The sequence below is a fragment of the Phyllopteryx taeniolatus genome, chromosome 13 (assembly GCF_024500385.1).
Source record: "Phyllopteryx taeniolatus isolate TA_2022b chromosome 13, UOR_Ptae_1.2, whole genome shotgun sequence".
NCBI lineage: Eukaryota > Metazoa > Chordata > Actinopteri > Syngnathiformes > Syngnathidae > Phyllopteryx > Phyllopteryx taeniolatus.
In genome coordinates, this window is record NC_084514.1 from 18507315 (window position 1) to 18529980 (window position 22666).

Below are 22666 nucleotides of genomic sequence, written 5' to 3' on the forward strand. Positions count from 1 at the left end.
ATTAATATATCATTGTGTTAATTTTATGCATCAGGGGTACTAGTGGTATCACGTTCTGGTATCGGTCTGGACAAAGTCCGTAGTTTCAAGCCAAGTTCAGAGTTTCAAACAAGTGTTAGGGTTTGAATTGGAATATGGTTTCAAACTAGGGTTAGGGCTTCAAAGCAGGGTTGCAAGCCTGTGTCAGGGTTCCAAAACATGGTTTAAAGACAAGGTTTAAAATGTTGTTTGGAGATAAGATTTGGGTTTCAAAGTAGTAGTAGTATTTATAAGCCAGTTGTAGGGTTTTGAAAGAAGGATTCAAGATAGGGTTCGAGTTTCAAGTTAGGATTTCAAGCTCGGGTTAGGGCTTCAAATTGGGGTTTCAAGACAGGATCAGGGTTTGAAACATAAGTTACAGTTTCAAATCAGTTGGTTGATCCCTACATGGAATAGACGGCGTGACCTATAACCTCTACAACTCCATTGAAAAAGGCATTTTTTTTTCAAGTATTCAAAATAAACAACAACAAAAATGTGGTTGCACAAGTGTGCACACCCTCTTATAAATGTTAAATGCTTTGTTCAGAATGAACCAATCGCATTCAAACTTGTGGAATGGGAGTCAGCGCTCGTTCACCCCAAGTAAAGTTCAGCTGTTCTAGTAAGAGTTCCCATTGATGGTGGACCAAGTTTATATAGTTCTACACAGTTTTACCCCTCATCTTGTACCCCGCCCCCCCTGCAGTTGAGTATCCAGATGTGCTGATGTCACCTTGTGTTTCCTCCACAGATCGCCTTCTCGCAGCACAGCAACTTCATGGACCTCGTTCAGTTCTTCGTCACGTTCTTCAGGTCAGCACGCACAAGTACAGCGGTGTGTGCGTGTGTTTTGAGGGATCTCGTGTGTGTGTGTTGAACGATCAGTGGTGTGCATGGAATCTCCTCAGGAAGTGCTCTAATGTGTTATTGATTTTGAAAAATGACTGCGAAAGATTGAGTGCGGAGGCGTGTCAGCTGCGCGCTTGATTGAAGTGTGTGCGTGCGGCCACTCTCCACACAAGTGAGCATTGGCCAGGAAACGGAAATTTCACATTGACACTCTCAGGCAGGTGTTAGAGTACGCTTTCAAAATAGAGTTGAAGGAAAGGTTAGGCTTTGAAGACAGGATTAGGGTTTCAAATGATTTTCAAGATGACAATTGTAGAGTTTCAGATTAGGTTTTCAAACTATGATTAATTATGGTTTCAAGTCCAATTAAGGGTTTAAATTTTGGTTTTGAAGCCCAGGTTAGGGTTTCAAATTTGCACATCCAAGCACAATTTAGGGTTTCATCCCAGGGTTAAGGTTTCAAAGTATGGGGCTAGTTTCAAGACTGTTTTAAGTTTGAGTTTCAAATTAGATTTCAAACTAAGATTAGGGTTTCACAGAATGCTTACAAAACAAGGTTTGAAAAAGTTATGTCGAGGTAAGCTTTGTGTTTCACCGTAGTACTAGTTATAAGATTGTTGTAAGTTTTCAAGTTAGGGTTTCAAAGTATGGTTTCAAGACACAGTAATGATTTCTATGGGCTAAGGTTTAAAATTAGTGTTTCGAGTTAAGGTTGAAACCTGGGTCACTGTTTCAAAATACGGTTTCAAGACAGAATGAGCTCTTCAAGTTAGGGGTTTAAGCCTGTGTTAAGCTTTCAAGTTCAGGTTTGAAAGTGCGCTTTCCAGCAGCCTGCGTTTGTGTTGTCTTGGTAGTAGTTTTGGTAATTAGCAGTCAGGTGAAGTGTGAGTGTTTGTCTTTGCTCCTCCCGCTGTGTTTATTCCTTCGAACTTTATCCCGCGGTGAGACCTGATGTTCCAGAAAATTCTTATTTCTTCTTCTGAAACTTGTCGTGGCGCACTGCGGCTGCCATTTATATATATATATATATATATATATATATATATAAAATAAAAATAAAAAAAACAGGTGCGCTGTGCTTGGTTCCGGGAGACTCGGTGGGGGTATTTTTACTACGACGCCGTCCCGGTGGGAAGCCCAGTGCCGTTCTATAGCGCACTTCTGTGTGTGCGCGCAACTCTTTAACACACGTAGTAGCTGTTTGAGAACAAGTTTAGCTGTGCACTGATAACATTATTATTTCATTCACTTAACAACAAAAACATCGCTAACAGCTCAGGATAGCTTTTTGCGCGCAACATCAATGCTGAGCTCACCCAGATAGTTAGCAAGCTAGCATGTCAGAAACCTCCGTCAATTCCAATGAAATGTAAATACAAAGAGAATACAATGATTTAAAAATCCTTTTCATCCTATATTTAATTGAATACACTACAAAGACGATATATTTAATGTTCAAACTGATGAACATTATTTTTGGGGGATTTGATGCCGGTTCTAAAAAAGCTAATAAGACGGTAAAGACGGTAACCCTATCGTGTTAACATCAAAAGACAATTTAGTGTTTATCTAACCTAACGTGTAGTTTCATAAACATTAAACATTATGTAGAATTGTACACTTTTACACAATTATCTATCGTACCGTACTGTTTTTAGTAAATGTTGAATACAATTCCGTGTCCTATGAGGCTAACGTGCAGGTTTTTGTCCACATCACAAACAAGTTGTTTTGTCAACTTTGACATTTAGTGTTGTACAAACCTAACAGTGTTTTTGTAAACATTAACAGAAAATTTATCTTCAACTAACCTAATGTTTGGGTTTCGTTAACATTGAAGACAATTTAGCATCTTTAACCAAATTAACATGCGTTTGTTTTTTGTTTTTTTGGTGGGGGTGGGGGGCAATTTAGTCGTCTCCAAATTTGACGTACGTTTTCCTGTCAAGTATCAAATGTTGTATAAACCTGGCATGACATTTCGTGAACATTGAAGTTTAAGTTAGCTTTCAATGAACCCAACATACGTGTTTTTGTAACCGTTGAAAAAAATAGAATAACTCTGCTAAGTCGACGTCAAAAATAGGTTGACGCAAAATTTCTTTCTCGAAGCGCCGCCAGGACACACACACAAAAAGGTTCTGGCCGCAATCACGTTTGCGCTGCCGGAACCAATGTTTCACACAGACATTCATTGTAGACGGACGCGGTGTTGCCATAAATGACAGAGGAGCGCCTGTCAGTAATTTTGAAGACACTGTCAGATGTGTAATGAACATATAACATGATTTATGAGTGCGCTGAACGGCAGCTAGTGCGCTAGTGCTAATCGTCATTGCTAACCGTTTCACATTTAGCATTTTGCTGTCTCAAATTCTCCACACCAAAATTATGCCATTAACTCAGTGCAAACATATGGAGTTTAAGGATCGAAGTCCATCCCTCATAAATGAGAATAAAATGCATGTTAGTAGGAAAAATAAATAATTAAAAAAAAATTGGTAAAATTGCTCTACTACGAACCAAACCTATATGTTTTCGTAAACATCGATCATTATTTAGTATTGTTTGAACGAAACATGTTTTCGTAACCACAGATGTTTCCAGTCTCATCGTCAGAGAAATGCTTTTATGTCAGACATTTCTTTTTCTCCATTGGCCGTCTTCCTTTCCCCTCTAAAGTAATTTATCTTAAAAAGTTTATGCATTAATTAATTAATTTATTATTTCAAGTCAAATGGCAGTTGGCGGGTTGACAAAGCCCCTCCCGTCCTGTCAGGTGTCACGGCGACGCCAGGCTAATTAGTGGTGCGAGAGGGCGCTTAGAGGGGAAGCTGTCCTAGGTAAACAGCAGCGAGAAGATGCACCAATGAAACACTTTGCGACAGGCGGGCAGGTGGGATTTTTTTTGCATTTGGTAGGTGGGCTGCACCAAAACGCACATCATCTTGAGCAGTACGCAATCAGTATTTATCTAGTAACATGCGATTAGCTGGCAACCTGTTCAGTGTGTGCCTCGCCTCTTGCCCAGAGTCAGCTGGGATAGGCTGCAGCACGCCCGCGAGCCGCGTGAGCGTAAGCGGTACGGAAAATGGATGGATGGATGTTTTGCCACCATCTTGTGACCAGCCGAAAGGAGGAGACGAAAAGGAGAGAGAAGTGCCTTGCTGATTTGATTTTAGTCTGGCGGGTTTTCCGTATTCAGCTCTCGCGGCCGTGTTGCCGTTTGCCTCGTGGCTGTTTTCCCGCTGTCAGCTCATCCCGACAGGCTTCTTGCCCCCGCAATACTTTCCTCTCTCTAAAATATAATATGTATTCTTCAATTTATTGGAAGTGCATGGTTTTGTAAACATCAAAGATAAAAGTTTTTAATGTAATTGCTTTTGTAAATCTTGAATTTATTTCTGTTAATCTTTCTGTTTTTGTAAACATTAGGTGATTAGAGGCTTCAATTTAGCACAACCCGAAAGACGATCCCGTTTTGACCTCGTTAAACACGATTTACATACATTTTGACATTTTTCTGTAAACATCAACGATGTTTTAGTCCTTAGTAATCTGATGTATGTCTTTGGAAAATATGGTTTCAATGTACCTAACAAAATTGTTTTTGTACACAAAGACAATTCAGTCTTCAATATGTAACAGCGAAGACAGCTTAGTTTACGCATTTTTATGAACGAGATTATTTACAGTTATATACCTAAGCAATTTGCGTCAACATCAAAGGCGATTTAGTGTTTCGTAAACCCAATTTTCATATAATTTACAGACTTCTGCAATCCTTGCAAGCGTGAATTCATAAACAGCAATGACGATTCAGTGTTCAATGAACCCAATTCATCAAAGGTTCTTAAGTCTTTGATCAACCCAACACACGTTTTTATAGACACCAAAGATGATTCAGTCTTCAATAAATCAAATATCCAGGCATTTGTAAACAAGATAACTTACTTTTTTTTTAAAAAAACAAAAAAAACAAAGACGATTTAGTGTGTAATGGACCCAATTCACTGGCTTTTGTAAACTTTATGAGGACTTAGTCACAAAGGTAGTGTTTTTGTATGCATCACTGACGCCGTAGTCTTGAATTTAGTGCAACAGTGTTTTAGTAAATATCAAAGACAATGTCGAGTCTTGTTACTGTAAGACGTTTTGGACAATATTAACAACAATTGGGTCATTAATGAACTTGTCTTTCGTAAACAGCAAAGGCGTTGTAGTCTTTGAACTCAACATACGTGTTTTTGTAAACATTTTTTTAGAGTTGCTTCTTAAATTATTCTTCCCGCCAATGCATCCAATTGAAACGTGGAAATTCAATTTTTTTTCCTCCCCTCGCTGAAGTTGTACACGGTGTGAGACAGAACATGGCGAGCGGGCGAGAGGTTGACAGGTAATCATCAAAAAGGTGTGACGCTCGCTCAATGAGCTTGGGATTGCCAAAAAATGTCGTCGCTTCTGATGTGTCAGAGCTGAGTGAATTTATTTGTGCAATAAAGGTGGTATCATCAAAATGGAAATGTATCTAGGTTTTGGAGTATTGGACATGGTGGCCTGACATGCGTGCTGCGTGTGTGTGCGTGTGCATGTGTGTGTTGCTGACACAGAAGGTGTCACGATGTGTCGTCGTCACCGATCAGACTTCCTCTGGGATTTTGTGTAAAAGTGCAAAATGATGTTCATCTTTTTTTTTTTTTTTTTTGTGCCTGATGCATGGATACGTTTGTCCTCATTGCCCTGGAGTTTGCGTGGCAATAAGTGACATCAACATTGTCAATGTGAAAGTTCTTCTGCATGTCAAATGTGTTGCGTTTGCGATTCATAATGTGCCGAAAATGTGCATTTTTAAGAAAATTTATTTATTGAAGATTTTATTCAAGATTTTTATTTTTAGTTTGTGATCCTAACTATTTATTCATTTTGTTTAGTTTTATTTATTACTCCGGAGTTTAAAAAAATACTTGTTTGTTTAATATCTTTGATTTAAAATATCAATTTTATGTATAGAATTTATTGATTTTCTATTGTTTATTTTCTCCAGGATGTATTGTACATTTTTGAAAGGTTGTTTGATTTAATAGATTCATCCATCCATCCATTTCCTACCGCTTATCCGAGGTCGGGTCGCGGGGGCAGTAGCTTTAGCAGGGACGCCCAGACTTCCCTCTCCCCAGCCACTTCATCCAGCTCTTCCGGGGGGATCCCGAGGCGTTCCCAGGCCAGCCGAAGGATGTAGTCTCTCCAGGGTGTCCTGGGTCGTCCTCGGGGTCTCCTCCCGGTGGGACGTGCCCGGAACACCTCACCGGGGAGGCGTCCGGGAGGCATCCGAATCACCTCATCTGGCTCCTCTCGATGCAGAGGAGCAGCGGCTCTACTCTGAGATCCTCCCGGATGACCGAGCTTTTCACCCTATCTCTAAGGGGGAGCCCGGACACCCCGCGGAGGAAACTAATTTCGGCCGCTCATATCCGGAATCTCGTGACCTTAGGTGAGAGTAGGAACGGAGATCGACCGGTAAATCGAGAGCTTCGCCTTTCGGTTTAGCTCCTTCTTTACCACAACGCACCGATCCGCCTGTCCATCTCCCGTTCCATTCTTCCCTCACTCGTGAACAAGACCCCAAGATTTCATATCATTTATATTTTTTAAATTAATTTTTAATTTATTTTTTGATTGGTTGTACTTTGAATAAAGATGTTAACTTATTTAATTGCTTATTTCATTTAGTTTTAATTTAATTAAATTTTATTCATTAAGTTCAGTTTCATTAGATCTTTTTAAAATAGTTAAATTAGATCATTAATAATTTCATTCGTTTACAGTATTTCCTTTTTTTTTTTTTTACATTTTCAATTATTAGCTAACAAATGATTTGATTTGCGTAATGAATTAGATTGTCTAGAATTTTATGTGTCACATTATTTTCTGTCAGTCGGCTTCACATTCAGTCCACTTTACATTATTCTTATTTTCCTCCATCGCTGTTGTCTTTTCCGGAAGTAACTTTCTTCTTTCGTTCCAGTTGGGCCGAATGGCCTCATAATTGTGGTTCTTTGGTCTGTCTGTGCGTTTGATTGCTGTTTCTGACGCGACTTCCTGCGTGTCCCCAGCTGCTTTCTGTCTCTGCTGCTGGTGGCCGCCGTGGTTTGGAAGATCAAGCAGAGCTGCTGGGCGTCTCGGAGACGAGAGGTTTGTCCCGCTAATTCCGGCTGCCGTCGGTTTTCCTCTCTTGTTGCCGCGTGACAAAATGAAAGGCGGCCTTCTAGTTTCTTTGCCGTTTTTACAGTTTGTCATATTTTCTTGTGACTACCGAGGTGCTCCTACGACAAATTTGTTACCTCCAGCGGTAACCGTCTTGTAAACGATGACCACCATTTTCAGTCTTCTACCATCCCCAGTCAAAGATAATTTAGTCCTCTCCCAACCTAACAAGTTTTCGTCATCATCAAAGACAATTAGTTTTTCACCCAACTAATTTACATGCTTTTTGTTTACATCCAAGTTACCGACCTCATGTTTTTAAACCAGAGACTAGTTTTTTTTGCAAACATCAGAGAAGTTACTCTTCTACCAACCAAATATACACGTTTGCATAAACATCAGACAATCTCGTCTTCTAACAACCTAACATAATAGTTTTTGAAGGCATCAAAGACTCTTCTACTAACCCAACATAAACGTTTTGCAAACGGCAAAGACAATTTTGTCTTCTACCAACCTAATACACAATTTCATAAACAAGTTGGTCTTCTTTAGACCTTACATGTACTTGTTTTTGTAAGCATCATTAACTACTTTTTGTAATGTTTTTTTCTAAACATCAACAACGGTTTCGTATTAAATGAACCCGACGGTTTTGTAAACCTCAAACTGTGTGCGCGTCAGTCAGCACGTTAGCTGTCCTCTCGTTGTTTTTTCCTGGCATTTTTGTGTTGTTTTCTTTTGTTTTTGAGTGTTGCATGTGGAGAGGGCGAGGCATCCACTCGCACGCGGCGTGTCATGAACTTGTGTTTGTCCACTCGGCGGCGCGGCGAGCTGGCTGAAGAGCCTCTCGGAGGTCACCTTCCTCTCTCCAGCTCGCCTCTTTCCGTCACCCCCTCGCCCATCCAGGCCTCGTTCAGGATAACCTGCAGAGAAATGTGTTTGGCCACCATTCTGCCCAAATTTAAAAACATTAGCAAACTAAAAATCGTCATCATTTTTTAAGTGGGCAATTCCATTTTTTTTTTTCATTTAATAAACATTTTTTGACCATATTTGGTGGTACTTATAAAGCAGTAGAAGCTGTTTTCATTCAAATTTAATGAGTACATTTCTACTACATGGATTTGCACACTAGTCAGCAGGGCCTTGAGATGCAAGTTTAATTTGTGTAATGAGTTTTTGAATTAGTGACTTTCTAAAACATGCGGCTCCTTCTGATGTGTGTGACTAGGCCACCAGGCGGCAGTACAATATAGTCATGCAGATAAACAGAAGAAGAGTTTCACTCATCTATTGTGACTCAATAATCTGCAGTATTAATGTTAGTCGTTTTTTGCAGAGGATAAAGAATATACAGTGAACCACGCATATTTGCAGTTTGGCCCTCGTGAATTCATCTGTTGGCGGATTAATTTTTTTAAAAAAATATTTTTTGTTTTTGGGGGGGGGAGGGGCTGAACCAACCCCAAATACTCTTGTCGGCTCTTGAAGAATACTTCACTATCTGCCAAACTGTCGCTTGTTGTGAAGTGAGTTGAGTCACTGCCCCAAAATGGCTAAACGTCGCATCTCCCAAAACTCAAGGCACCACTGAATGTTATCTTTCCGTCCTCTGAAGCCCTTATTCTCAGGAGGGTCGCGGGTGTGCCGGAGCCTATCCCGGCTGGCTTTGGGCGAGAGGCAGATTCCACCCTGAACTTGTTGCCAGCCAGTCAAAGGACACATGTTTTTTTTCCATTTTTTTTCTCTCTTTCAAATATTTGTAATTGTTTATTTGCCGAGCATTTTCAGGTGTCATCAGCGAGCACCAGGTAGCCCACAAGTTCCACATGAGTAGCCATTGGGCCTGTTCTAAAAATAGCTGGTATTCTTAAAAAATAAATTAAAAAAAGAGAAGGGAGAAACCACCGCCACTTCTTACTCAGCTGCAGCTAACATTTTTTGTTCCTATTGTTTAGTTTTTTTTAATCACACCTGGAACTCTGGAAATTACTTTTTTTGTTTTTTTTTTTTGAACATAGTAATTCAAAGGTCACTTTTGCGCGCGTGACCAAACCGGAGCATTTGCGAAAACAAGCTATGGAATGACGATGAGGAGATGATGTGCCCCAAATATTTTGAGCAAATTTGTTATTTCATAAGTGTGTATGAAACTGAAAGCCCTTTGCGTTAACCGGTACCCAAGCCTATACCACTTTGACTTTGACGCGCGTCTGTTAGCATGTATGTTAGCTTGCGGCGTGTGTGAACGGGTGTCTTTTTGTATCTCACGGCTCCCGCGATGCATCTTAATCCTGCTAATCTCGCTTCCTTACTGTAGAGTATGTAGCGCATCATTAGCGTTTGGACACGTTCCAGTGGCTCGTGTTGCTTGTAATCCGCCATTCCATCACCCTCTGGTGACCCCATCATCATCGCGAGGTTCTTTACAGCAAGAGGATTATCTATATCTTATTTGATCTTATTTTAGCCTTGATGGCGACAAAGGGTTGTCAGCATTGAGCAACGTCGGTTTTGTTTTAAGGTTTTTTGTGTTTCAAAAAGTTCGCGCGTTGGCCATCGAGCTGCTACACTTAGCATCTTTTGTTAGCGCCACTGTCGTAGCGTGTTTGTTCAGAATCATCTTTATTTGCCAAGTATGTCCAAAACACACAAGGAATTTGTCTCCGGTAGTTGGAGCCGCTCTAGTACAACAGACAGCCAATTTACAGAACACTTTGGAGACATAAAGACATTGACAAAAAACTATTGTGCAAAAAGATGCAGAGTCCTCTAGCACTTAGAGCAGTTCGAATGACTAATATCGCAATAGTCCGGTGCAATGACCGTTGTGCAAAGGGCGCTGAGACTTCAAGGAGTGTATGCGGTTTAAAGTGACGAGTAGTGCGATAATCTGGGACAATGGTTGTGCAAATGTTAGATACTCCTCAATCAGTGTGCAAATGGAGCAGATGCTACTCTGGCATGAGTGGCCAGTATATGCAAATAGTGCAGCACGGCGAGACAACTACAGCGAGTGCACGAGTAATACATAATTGGCCCCACAGAAATGTGACAACGAACTCGTCAAAAAAATGCCAGCTTGTTGTAATGGAATTATAAGCTAGCTGTTTAAGAAGTTGATTGCAAGAGGGAAGAAGCTGTTGGAACGTCTACTAGTTCTAGTTTGCATTGATCGGTAGCGCCTACCTGAGGGAAGGAGCTGGAAGAGCTGGTGACCGGGGTGGGGAGGGTCCGAGAGGATTTTGCACGCCCTTGTCTTAGTTCTGGCAGCGTGCAAGTCCTCAAGGGTGGGTAGGGGGGTACCGACAATCCTTTCAGCAGTTTTGATTGTCCGTTGCAGTCGGAGTTTGTCCTCTTTTGTAGCAGCACCAAACCAGACTTTGACCTTAAGATCCAGGTCCTTTTTTCAGTCTTTTGTAGGCCTACTTGTAGTTCCTGGAAATGAAAGGTCTGAATGAAATATGTGCAGTGCGGAAGTTCGTGGACCTGTCAAAAGCACAAGCCCCCAACCCGGTGTCTTCAGCCCCGATAGATTAACCCGGAACGCAGTTTAGACCTCCAAAGGTCCAGTTAAAATTTCTGTGGGCAAAATCAGACAAAGCTGTATTTCCACCTAAGGTTTCAGGAATGTTTTACTTCATGGTACCTGTAGTTCCTGGAACTTAAAGGTTCCTGTTGGATGTGTTCAGCACAGCCCTAATGGTTCCTCGGCCTCTTTGATAGTACTGCCCCTCTAACAGGATCTTCTTGACGATGGCAAAATTACCTTGCAACTAAATTTAAACAATAGTTTCAATGGTTCCTGGTTCTGGGGTAACGTGCCTATAGTAGTCAAAATAAACCATAAAAGTGCATTCCTGCCTCACGTTCCAGGAGCTTGTACTGCGGTGCCTTGAGATACGACTTTATTCCGGAACCACGCTCGTAAGTAACTCAAAACAAAAATTGAATGAAAATGAAAATGGCATTAATCCATTCCAGCCCCTCATAAAACACAAACAAGAGTGTTTGTAACTTTTTTTTAATTCGAAATAGCGCTCTACAGTATTTTACTTCATAAAAAAATATAGTAATCACATAATCAAAAACAAGTAGACTGTAAAGAAGGTAGACACTGTGTACCCTGTTCTCATCCTTTGTCCATTGACATTTTGCTCCTTCTGGCCACCAGGGGGCCAAATAATACAAACAAACATAATACACCAAGAAGAGTTTCACAACTAAGTTATATTTTCTGTCTACATGTACATTGTGTGTTAGCATTAAGCTAGCGGACTTTCAGAAGTTATGTCATTTGGTTAAATACACAAGGTTTAGTTGTTTTCATTTTTGTTTCAACCTCTCGTGGGACGTTTGCTCCTCTCCCTCATAATTTTGCTCGCAACTTAAGACAAAAATCAGCCAAGTGACTGCTCGTATCTCGAAAAACCCGGGTCACGCGTGAGGATGTTCAATACCAGTTTTTTTCAGATCGATACTAGTACAAGTGTTCACTCTTGAGTTGTCACTGATGCAGGTAGAGATACTACTAGTACTTTTAATACATACGTACATTTCTTTCCTTCTGATACACAGATGCGTTAAACTGCCACAGTGTAGCGCCAACTACTGGCAAGGAGGCCGTAATGACAGATCTTTTGGTGTTTTACCTGCACTATCTGTGGCTGATATCGACAGCCTTCACGAGTACCTGATACCTTGAAATTAAGGCAAGTCTCTGCCCAATACCGGTATCGGTACTGGCCCGTCCCTACTCGGAAGTTGCGGTACTACTGAAGGTTTCTGTTCCGTTTACAGTCATTCCTGGAGCTAAAAGATTCCAACCAGGTGTTTTTATGCATCAGGTTTAGTGAACGTGTGGCTGTTCCGTGATTGAGGGATGACACGCGAACACGTTCCGTCGATAAAATATTTTGTCGATAACTGCTTGCTGGCCTCGTGCTTCGTTAAACTTATCAGCAGCCACCCTTCACTCACATGGAACCTTCCTCCAAAATCCCTGGTCCACGAGGCGGGATGAGGTTTTCCTTCTCGCCACCTCCACGTTGAGGCTAGCAGATAAGCTAGCAGCTAGCTCCCGACATGCGGGAAAGTCTTATCAGTTTTTGACTGACAGGCAGCTGAGATTCAATTAAAGACCACCCAAAAAAAAAAAACACTTAAGCAAAGAGGAAGTACATTTCAACGCAAATCTGGATAAAGGTGCGCACATCCAGGAGGGGTTTTGTCAGCTGTAGATAAAGATTTTTATTGGCTTTTTCCTCCGCAACAGGAACTTTTGGAGCACTGTTGAGTGTTTGGACTACAGCAACTGTTGTCTAAATTTAGTTCCAGGGACAAAAGACAAGGTCTTCCTTTTAAGAGGTCCAGGAACCTTTTGGACTGCATGTCGGATTGGAATCGAATAGTTTCAGGAACTGTTCATGTATTAAAAACGAAAGGGCCCTGGAAGTTTAGGAGGAGAATTCAGCATGTTGGCTTATTTTGATTGCAGGAATGCAACTAGGAACGTTGGTGCGTTTAGACCAGGGGAAAACTGTCTAAATGTAGTTCCGGGGTAATCTACTGGGCTAGGGGTCAGTATTCTTGGGAGATCCAGGAATGTTGGGCGTGCACTCGTCATATGTCAGAAACCAAGCTTTTAGTTCCAGGAACTACTGTACATGCACCAAGAACTAAAGGTTCCTGGAAGTTTGAGAACTATATTCTCAAGTGAGTCCTGGTGTCATTTTATTGGAGCAAAAAAGAAGACCTTTATAGAGGGGGAGCAGTGGTTTCGACAGGTCCAGAAACATTTGGGACTGCGCAGAACATATCTGATTGGAACCTTTAACTTCCAGGAACTACTTGAAAAACTGAAAGTTCCTGGAACTTTAGGTTAAAATGCTTTAGGTCTTATTTTGACCACAAGAACTTTACCCAATAACTAGGCACTTTGTGAGGACTGTTGCATGGTTTGGACCATGGGAACTATTGTCCTTTTCCATCCGATGTTGCAATGAGTTCCATTTCCCGTTCTAAGGTGCAAAAAAGCAAAATGGAGCTGTAAAGTTAATTCATTGTTCATAGTTTTAAGCGACTCGTTTGTACTGATTACATCCTTGTTTAATTTGGTGCAGTTGTGACATCACCTGAGTGTTTATGTTAGCCACTAGCGCCTGTGGCTAACCATCGACGACCTTCTCTGTCGCCATAGCAACTGCTGAGGGAGATGCAGCAGATGGCCAGCCGGCCTTTCGCCACCATCAACGTCGCCATGGAGACGGACGAGGAGCCGCCAGACCTGATTGGAGGAAACATCAAAGTGAGCTCTGACCTTTGGATTATTTTTCTCCACGTTGTTTGTTTTTTATGATCAATTGGCAAGCAACCGTCGCATGACTGTAATTTTACGACAAGTACGTTGTAGCAGTGTCCCGAGGACATTTTTATTTTTTTTTATTGTGGACGATTTCGATCCATCGTTTATTTCTCTTGTACGTCCTTTGTTTGAAGTTGCTTATGATCTTGAAGATAAGTTGCCATCAAGAAGTGTAAATTAGCGGAATTTGTTAGAGGATGACTTGCATAACCGGTTGTCAGTGCGAGTTCATCCAAAGGCTCGAAAGCAAGTCAGGAGAAAAAAACAACAAAAAAAATGACGATGATGTTGTTTGTTTGTGCCACGTGCTGCTTCCGTTTCGTGCTACAAAGCAAAAATGTTCCGCAGCAGATGTTGTTTGGTAAAGCGGATGTGGAGAAAGTTGGATTGTCCAGGGAATTTTGCGGAACAGACACAGAAAAGCGAGTTTGCTTGTAGCCGCCCTGCCGATGTGGAGCAGATCGGCTGAGGAAATGGCGGAATTAAGTACATTCAGCGTGTCGACTTGGAAGATTTTTAAAGGTGGAGACCCACCAAAAAGTCTCATGAAGCCAAGCTGAAAGACACGGGAAGTCCGTGCCCCAAAAAACAGTTTGGTGGGCATGTCTGTCATGAGTGAAAAAACACAGGAGGCCTGCCATTTTAGTTTCAGGCCGTTATTTTCGCTCTAAGTCTGTACTACCATCCATTTTTTTATGATAAATTTAGCCACTAAAGGCAATTTGACTTTGGAATGTGAATTTTGGTAGGGATGTCCATCATGTGTAGACCCACCAAAAAATGTCAAGAAGCCATGCCCGAAAAGACGCATATCGGTTACTCTGTACCATTTGACCCCCCAAAAAAGACCCCAGATGCCAGTTTCTTTTATCATTATGAAATTTAGTAGGTGTGTCTGTCATGTTTTAACCCACAAAAAAGTTTCAAGAAGGCACGCCCGAAAAGACATTTTGAGTCATTTTAGGTTGAAACAGCCCTTTTGTTGTTACACCCTCTAGAATTTAGCCACCAAAATGCAGCCCCCTAAAGCCAGGTTCACTGGGCAACAGGAAATTTGGTAAGCATGAGTGGACCCACAAAAAAAAGGTCTCAAGCAGCAATACCTGGAAAGACACCGTTTGGGTTTGAAGCAAGCATTTTGCTCCTTTTACTTTAGTGTGTGTCGTCGCTTGCAGCCCGGTGTCAGCCATGTTTACTTGACACGGCGTTTCCCTCTAATTTACTGACCCTTTGCTGATCTTATCATGTGATGTCTGCTCTTGTGTGTGGGCCTTATCTGCACTCTGCATGTGTGTGTGTGTATTTATTTCTCCAAGTCAAAACAGCAGCTCGCCGGCGCTATCAGGCCGGTCTTCCTCCGCCTCCTCCATCTGCGCTTTGACTTTTCTTCTCCCCCCGCCTCCGCTCTCCTTTTCTTTCTCCCGCTCTCCCGCCAGCCGCGATCCAATTTAGATCCTCCCGTCCGCCCGCCCTTCTTCCCCACGTCGGGCCGCACGCCGTCCGTCTGTCCGTCCGCCCTATCTGCGCGGCGGCTCAGATTGAGCTTCTCGGAGGCTCGCCGGCGTTGTTTCGCCGCTCGTTTATCAGGACGCCGCCACGCTGCCGTTTAAAAAGCGACGCCACGCCGCGCCAGCTCACGTTTATTAAAAGTTGTCGGTGGCCTTAAGTCGCGGTCCACTAGTGGCGGCAGAAGCTTCTAGAGCTGACGCAAGCGGCACGTTTCACCCGTTGCAACAATTGATTAAAACAATGTTTGATTGTTGACCAATTGATGTTTTTAATTGGAATTAAGCCCCGAGTTAGCATGATAATGCTGCCTTTACTTACGCGTGCCCCAACTTACGAGTTTTTCGGGTTTCGAGCCGTTCCCCAAAAATGTTTTTGATTTAACCTTTAACTACCCAGATGAGGCAATTAAGAACAGATGTTCGACCTGGTTGCAGACAGCAGAGCGGAAAGCAAATGCAAATACAAACTGTAAAATGTAATTCATTACGTCGTAGCGTGCGGTGTCATCAAATGTGCGTAACAGGCTGAAAAGAGTTGCAGCAATCACGTACAGTATCTCTGACTAACTTGAAACAAACAAACAGACAGTTTTCAATCATTTGTGTTTCAATCATTTGGGGCAGAAAATTGAAAAGATGGATCAGGACTTTGGGAACAAAGAGGTTAATAAGAGTGCGGGTGCTGCACTGCATGGCCAGCCAAAAATGTGCTTTCCAGAAAAACTGTGACTTTGTGACGACAGGGAAAATTAAGAATGAATTATAAGGAATTGGATTTATTTATTGATATATTTTGTAATTATATAAAACAAATAATGACGTGATATCAAATTGTGACTTTTGTGTGAGCTTGAGACACTCCACCCATAGATGGCGGCAGCGAACTTCTCACCATCCGGACATCTTCCTTTAACGTTGGTTACCTTGTGAAAACACAGCATTTTTCCATATTTTGTTATATTTTGTTTTGGTATTCTTTTTTTCTAACCTTGGCTCATTTAATGAAACGTGAGTGCTGAGAAAGAGAAGCGGATGCTGTCCATTGCATGAAAGCCTAAAGCAACCGTGCTGGAAATAATTGTGGAGATTTCAGCGAAGGTGAAGTTAAAAAAGTTGCAAAAACGGATTCATTCTTAGCGTTGTATTTAATGATGTTATGACTGTATGTTTTTAAAATCCAATGTTGTAGAGTGCTATTTTTCGCAGGACAACAGCATTTTAGTGGAACTTATTTGCGGGTGTGTTGCGCTTTGAGGTTGTTTTTAGCAATAGCTAGTACCTTAACCAACATTAAGTGTGCAAATACTGTCTTTATGTGTACATCCTATTTTGCTTCAGTATATTAACTCAATTGGGATACAGTTTAGGCTTTAAACCACCAAACATTTGTATTTAACCGAGCTGTTTGTATCAACAACCGACATCTAGATTAAATTGCACTTAACTAAACAAATTGACCATAAATGAATAATTGATGAATCATCATGTCCTTATCTTTGATCTGGCTTTGCTGAGCAAATCAAACTCCAATTAAGGATTGTAATTGCTTCCAGCTAAACAAGCTGACAGTTGTTTTTTTTTTTTTTTTTTTTTTTTCCCCCCCCCCTTCTTCCATGCTCATTTATGCGTGTTGACAAACTGAAGAGACATCGCGCGATGAAGGCTCATCGCCATTCCCTATGCTCGTTTCGAGCGGCGAGCGATGAAAGACGCGCGGCGTGTGCGCGCGCGCGCGCGTGAGGAGAGGCAACTAACTGCAGCTTAATTGAAGTAGGATGCGTCGCTCTGCCTGCGCTGGAAAGATAATAAGTCTGCTTGCTGCGTGTTGTTGTGCTGGGGAAGGCGACGGGCGGACTTCTATGCGATGGAAGAGCAAAGAAGAAGCATTTCTTGTGAGAGGAGAAAAAAAAAGGGCTGAGGGAAACACGACATTCATGGGAGCAATTCAAAAGAAACTGCGACTGTGTGTGCGCGCGCGCGCGCCTGTGAAAGAATGACTGGGTGACTGAGAAAGTGTGATCGAGAAAGTGACTGAATGAATGAGAGTGGGTGGAAAATAGTCAGTGATTGAAAAGCACGAGTGAGAAGGAATGAGTGAAAATGAGTGAAATAGTGAGTGAAGGATGAAAGAGTGAATCATGGATACAGTCAGGGAAATTGTGAGTGGGGAAAGAACCAACGAGAGTGAGTGAGAGGGAACAAGTATAAATGAGTGAACGAGTGAGCAAATTTCTCTTCATCCTGATACTGAGCGACAGAGTGAGCGACCGAGAAAATAAGTGAGCGGGAGGAAGGCCTGCTACGAGAACAAGAGTACACACAATATAAGACAGAGGAGGGAAAAAAGCATATGAAATTGTACATTTTGGGGGGGTTTGTTTCACCGCTGGGGCATTTTCAGAAATGTACAAACATATATATATATATATAATATACAAATGCAAGTGGTTGAATAATTCATTGGCACAACAAGTTGATCCTTTCTTTACTGCTGGCCTCAGGCAGCACAGATAAAACAAACGCACTCAACCAAACGCATTAACCACAATCGCGCACACACACACGCACACGCTTGTCACAGCTGCTGGTAAAAGTAAACATCAGCAAAGAGAGACTGTGTGAAAGTGCGAAATAGGTCAAACTCTGAATAACATTACCTGCTCCTGTGTGTGCGCATTTGTGTTTATGTTCGGGCATGGACACGTGTGTGTGTGTGTGTGTGGCTTTACATGTTTGTGTGTCTTTGCGTGTGCGCACGTATGTTTAGGTTTGTGTTTGGCGCGAAAGTGATTCTTGAATTGCTTTGACCTTTTCAGCGAACATCGGATTTTAGGTTCCCCCACAAAAATGCGCAATTTTGCCAAAGCTGAAGCGTGACTACGTGGGTGTTAACTCAATTGCCTTCCTATAATGTTCTTGGAGCCACGCTGTGAATATGAATAATAATAGTAATGCTGTTGTTGTTGTTGTTTTTTTGTTTTTGGTTTTGTCTCCAGTGCGTTCCCAAGCCCATAGCTTTGGAGCCGTGTTTCGGAAACAAAGCGGCCGTTCTTTCCATCTTTGTTCGTCTACCGAGAGGCAGCGGAGGAATTCCGCCACCGGGACAGTCGGGTAACGTAACGACACTTGGCACACACTCCACACCTCCTCTTGCCCATCGCTTCATTGATTTGAAGTAAACAAAAACTACAATTTATTTGTGTGTGGGTGGGGTTTGCTGGAACAGATTGATGCCATTACTATTCATTTCAAAAGGGAAAGATGATTTGAGTCTCAAGCACGGGCAGGGAACAAACTAAACTTGTATCTCAAGGCACATCTCGAGTAATTGATTTCCGTTCACATCTGCTTGTACGAGATTTCTCATTCACGTCCAGTTGCTGCTGTTTGATCGACATCAGCGTTCGATTGCTCAGGTCTGGCGGTGGCGAGCGCTCTGGTGGACGTTTCCCAGCAGATGTGTTTGGGCTTCAAGGAGAAGTCCGGAGGCCTGAGGAGCCGCAAGCAGCAGCCCAGCGCTCAGCCTTCCACCTGCATCTGACCTCTGACCGGCCCACCCGCCAAACCCCGCCCGCCTCCTCCCTTCTTCAGAGACTTCCACCTGGAAGAGGTGCATGCTGGGATGCACGAATAGAAACGTTTGACCCCACTTTCATGCTGCTAGAAGAGATTTTCATCTCATCCCATCCAAGACTTGGCTTGTTGTTTAGTGACGGTTGGCTTAGTTGGCAGGAATTGTTTTAGCCAAAAAGACATGACTGAGTCCCAAGTAGGATCCCTGAGGAACCCCAGAACCTTCTTACAAGCTTCCTCAAGAGTCCGATGGTTTCTAATTGTAGACATCTGGAGGACTGATGCCTGGCCATCTCATGGACCGAACGGAAGGGTTTCCGGCAAATTCCGTCTCCGGTAGTGGTAACTGTGGCGATTAACCAGCTCTTATTGGTCCAGGTCCATCTGGCGTCTTTTGGGGAGTGTCGTAAATATTAGCTAGCAGTTAGCTCTTGACCATTGTTTGTTTTTAACTGGGGGAAAACAAAATTTTAGCATCTAATGTGATTTCAGCTAGCTCCGCGTCTTCTCTTGAAATTTTACACATTTTTGTTGGATTTGTGTGCGAAAACGGTTTGAATGCTGAATTTGTTCATTTGTGACTTTTGAATGTTGTTTTTTGTGAACTGAGAAGAACAACACGGATTTTATTGAATGTGATTCCAACTAATTCCCCCTTAAAAACACAAATTTGACCATTTATTATTTGGCCAACATTACGTGTGTGAAACACTGTCAATATGCTGAAATGGCTTTTTTGTTTGTTTACACTTAGCTCAAGAAACAAAGTATGTTTTAGTGTTTTAGTTTTTTTTTTTTTTTTTTTTTTTTGCTGCTGCACAAGGATGAGACGGCTGGACGGAACTAGCTAACAAACTGTTTTGACGTCCATGAGACTTCAGGGAGCGTCTTTTTGGGGGAAACGTTAGCACTTCGAGTACTTCTCGACTGTACTCGGAATTACGCGTCCGACTGCTGAAACGTTGCTCGCTTTTGACGCCGTTTGCTATCTTCCAGCTTCACGCACCAGTTCGCTCTTAGAAGGTGTTTGTAAAACAAAAATGTGAATTTTACACAAAAAACTGGGAAACAGAATTTGGGAATGTGGTGTGAAATGCTGAAATTGTTCATTTGTGACTCGACTTGACTTCCAAATCGTTGGGGGGGAAAAACATTACACAAAAGCTGCGAATATATTTTTTTTGTTGGCTTTTCGAATTTTGTAAAATATTTATTATTGTGTTTTGTTTCTTTGCTGCCCGCTAGCATAAGAAACAAGATTTCTGTGTATGAGAGCACTTTGTAAGAGTGAAAATCACTAAAGGCCGGAATATGTTGTCAATTTTTAACGTTTAATAACAAGCAGAAAACATTCGAACGTCAACATCGCTTCCTTTGTTTCTCCCACTTTGAACACTTGAATGTTGTTTTTAAAAATGGAAACAATTGAACACGAAATTGATGAAAGGGGACGTCGTCGTCATCCGTCCCGCTGCTTTGTTTCCCCGCTTCGCTCACCAGTCAACGGTTGAACTTCGGTTATTAATCGTTCAACTTTTTTTTGTCGGATATCTCCAATTTTTTATTTTAGCGATGACGAGGTGTCCAGTTTTTTTCCCCGCTTGATCCACCTTCGTACGCTAAAGTCCTTTGTTCTCAATTTACCGTTTAAAAACAAACAGAAAACACGATAACGCTACCGTTACTTCGCTCGCCAGCCAACTCTTCAATGTCGCTTTTAATCATTAAAAAAACAAATTCACCCAAAAAGCTGACAAACATTTTGTTGGATACTCTCATCTTAAACTTTAGCGTGTCCCATTTGTTTCCTGCATTTCACCCAAAATTTGCTTAACGTTTTTAAAAAGCAGTAACCTTTTTTTTTTTTTTTTTTTTTTATATACATACCTGCATTTTTTTTTTTTACATTTTTATTACCTTGTCGTCTATTTAATAAGCAAACCATAAGTGATGTAAAACACTACAAAGCATGTTTCTTTTTGCTGGTGTGTCCCCCACCCTTTTATCTGCCAACGTCCTTATCTGCTTGCACACACAAACATCGGCTGCGGGAGTCGGACTCAAACGAACACGAGACCAAACACCGACGTTATTAACTTTTCACCCTCGGAGAAAACCAGTAAATAGGGGGGGGAAAAAGAATCATAACATACAGCGGTAATAATAAAAATAATGGAGTTTGCCCTGAAGGCCTCATTGAGCTAAAGGTTGGATTAGAAGTGTTTGGGGAAAAAGGTCAGAACACTTGAAAGTGTTTAATTATAGAAAAAAATTTTTTAATTATCTGTCTTGTTTTTGCTGTTTTTTGCCATCTGGATTTTTTTTAAACCATTGGGAATGCTTGGAAGTATTAAAAAATAATAACTAGCCCAATCCAAACTTTATCATACTTGACAAATTTTTTAACTTGCAAGGGTTTTTTTGTTGTGTGTTTGTTATACAGCGTAAATCCCAACGTGAAACAAAGAACACAAAGAACAAAAATCAAATTTGATATCCAGGAATGCTTGGAAGTTTAACTATGGAGATTTAGCGACAAAGGAACAACAAAATATGTTGAATCCATATTTTGGCCTACATGACAAATATTTCATTTGGCAATTTTTTCTTTGTCTCATACAGTGTTAATCCTGATGTAAAAAAAAAAAAAAAAAGAGCAAAGAAAACATTCTTACGCTATCAGGGATGCTTGAACGTTTCCCTGTGGATAGTTTATGACCGTAAAAAAAGGGGGAAAAAAAATATATATATATACATATATATTGAATCCAAATTTTCTAATACTTGACATCAAGTTGCCACGTAGCTGTAGATGAGTCCAATCAGTAATCAGCTGGCAAGTCTTACGACAGCTAATCGGTGGAGATGAAGCCGTGACGTGCGAGAAAAAAACTGACTGCAATTTTGGAATCGGTTTGCCAATTTTAGTTTTAATCGGCATAACAATTTAACTCAGAAAAAAAACAAATCAAATTGTTCCCCAGTGTAATATTTCAAGCCAAGTCAAAGGTGTCAGAAGTGCATTCCAATTCAAGGACGAAAGTCATCAATAGAATGCTAAAATATCAATGACAAAGTTAAACCATTGTGGTTTTTTTGAAAAAAAATTTGACTGTTTTAACACTCGTAAAAAATTGAGGATTGAATTTTAAGTTTTTCAGAGGTCCCTTCACGCAAGAAAAACGATTGTTGATGATATAATGTAAAATGTAGTCTGTCCACTCTCAACTGAATCATTTAAAATCGATTTTTATTTTTGCATTTTTAAAAAAAATAATTGTTTTTACCACTAACTTTACGTAGTTATTCATGCATTGCGGTTCAATTTTCAGACCTCAACATTACGCAAGAAAACGGGAACGTTGACGTTAGCGACTGGCTGTATACAAATGCTAACATCAAATCCTGTCAGCGCAAACATTTAACTTTGCTTTTTTGTAAAGCGTAATCCACAATGTTAAGAAATGGCAACAATTTGAAGCAGTGAAAAGCGAAAAACAAATTGGGTTGGATTTTGGTTGTTTTTTCGGGAGGCCAGTGTCCTTGTACAGCAAATACTCAACGAGTTGTGATAATCTTGACATTTTTAGTGAAAAACACTGGCTGCGTTCTTTGCTCTCTATAATATGAACTATAAAAAAGTATTTAAATGGTAACACACTGGTTCAAGCAGCTGATTTACGTCGCCCCCTTTTGGTTGGTCTTCATCTAGCGGCATTAAAATGTACGAGCTTGTTCATATGTATAATTAATGTCTTTTGTACATAATGGGAAAGTATTGTGAATGACATTTTGTTGAATGCTTTTAAACAGAGTAATTTATGCGCCTTTAAAAAAAAATAGTAAAAAGTCAGCGTTTATTAATTAGTTAATCTTTTGTAAATAAAGACGTAAAGCCAAGTGAGCTAAGCTACGCTGCTATGCTAATGTAAAAGTGAACTAGAGATCCTGTAATTTACTGGGTGTACATAAAGAAGACGACGAAGATAAAATGTTTTGGACTGATTACGTGAAAATAAAAAAAAGAAATGCATTTTTTGGTCTTTTTTTTTAATGACACACAAACACATAATTAGCCATTCGTGTAGCAAAACATTGAACCTCCGTAGCCACTTCATTTGATACTATCAATACTAAAACAAAA

General features: G+C 41.1%; 1 protein-coding gene across 3 annotated transcripts in view; it reads left to right on the forward strand.

The window, feature by feature from the left end:
• The window catches only part of atrn (attractin), a 49108-nt gene extending 30576 nt beyond the window's left edge, over positions 1–18532 (forward strand). The window contains exons 25-29 of one of the 3 annotated variants that reach the window (XM_061796110.1): positions 773–834; positions 6984–7062; positions 13277–13384; positions 17946–18060; positions 18366–18532. In XM_061796110.1, coding sequence (XP_061652094.1) covers positions 773–834; positions 6984–7062; positions 13277–13384; positions 17946–18060; positions 18366–18490 — 489 coding nt within the window. In that variant the 3' untranslated portion in view covers positions 18491–18532. Of the gene's footprint in view, positions 1–772; positions 835–6983; positions 7063–13276; positions 13385–17945; positions 18061–18365 lie in introns of those variants that run through there. The other 2 variants (XR_009791634.1, XR_009791635.1) reach the window with 2 other exon arrangements.
• Positions 18533–22666: the final 4134 nt, after the last annotated feature.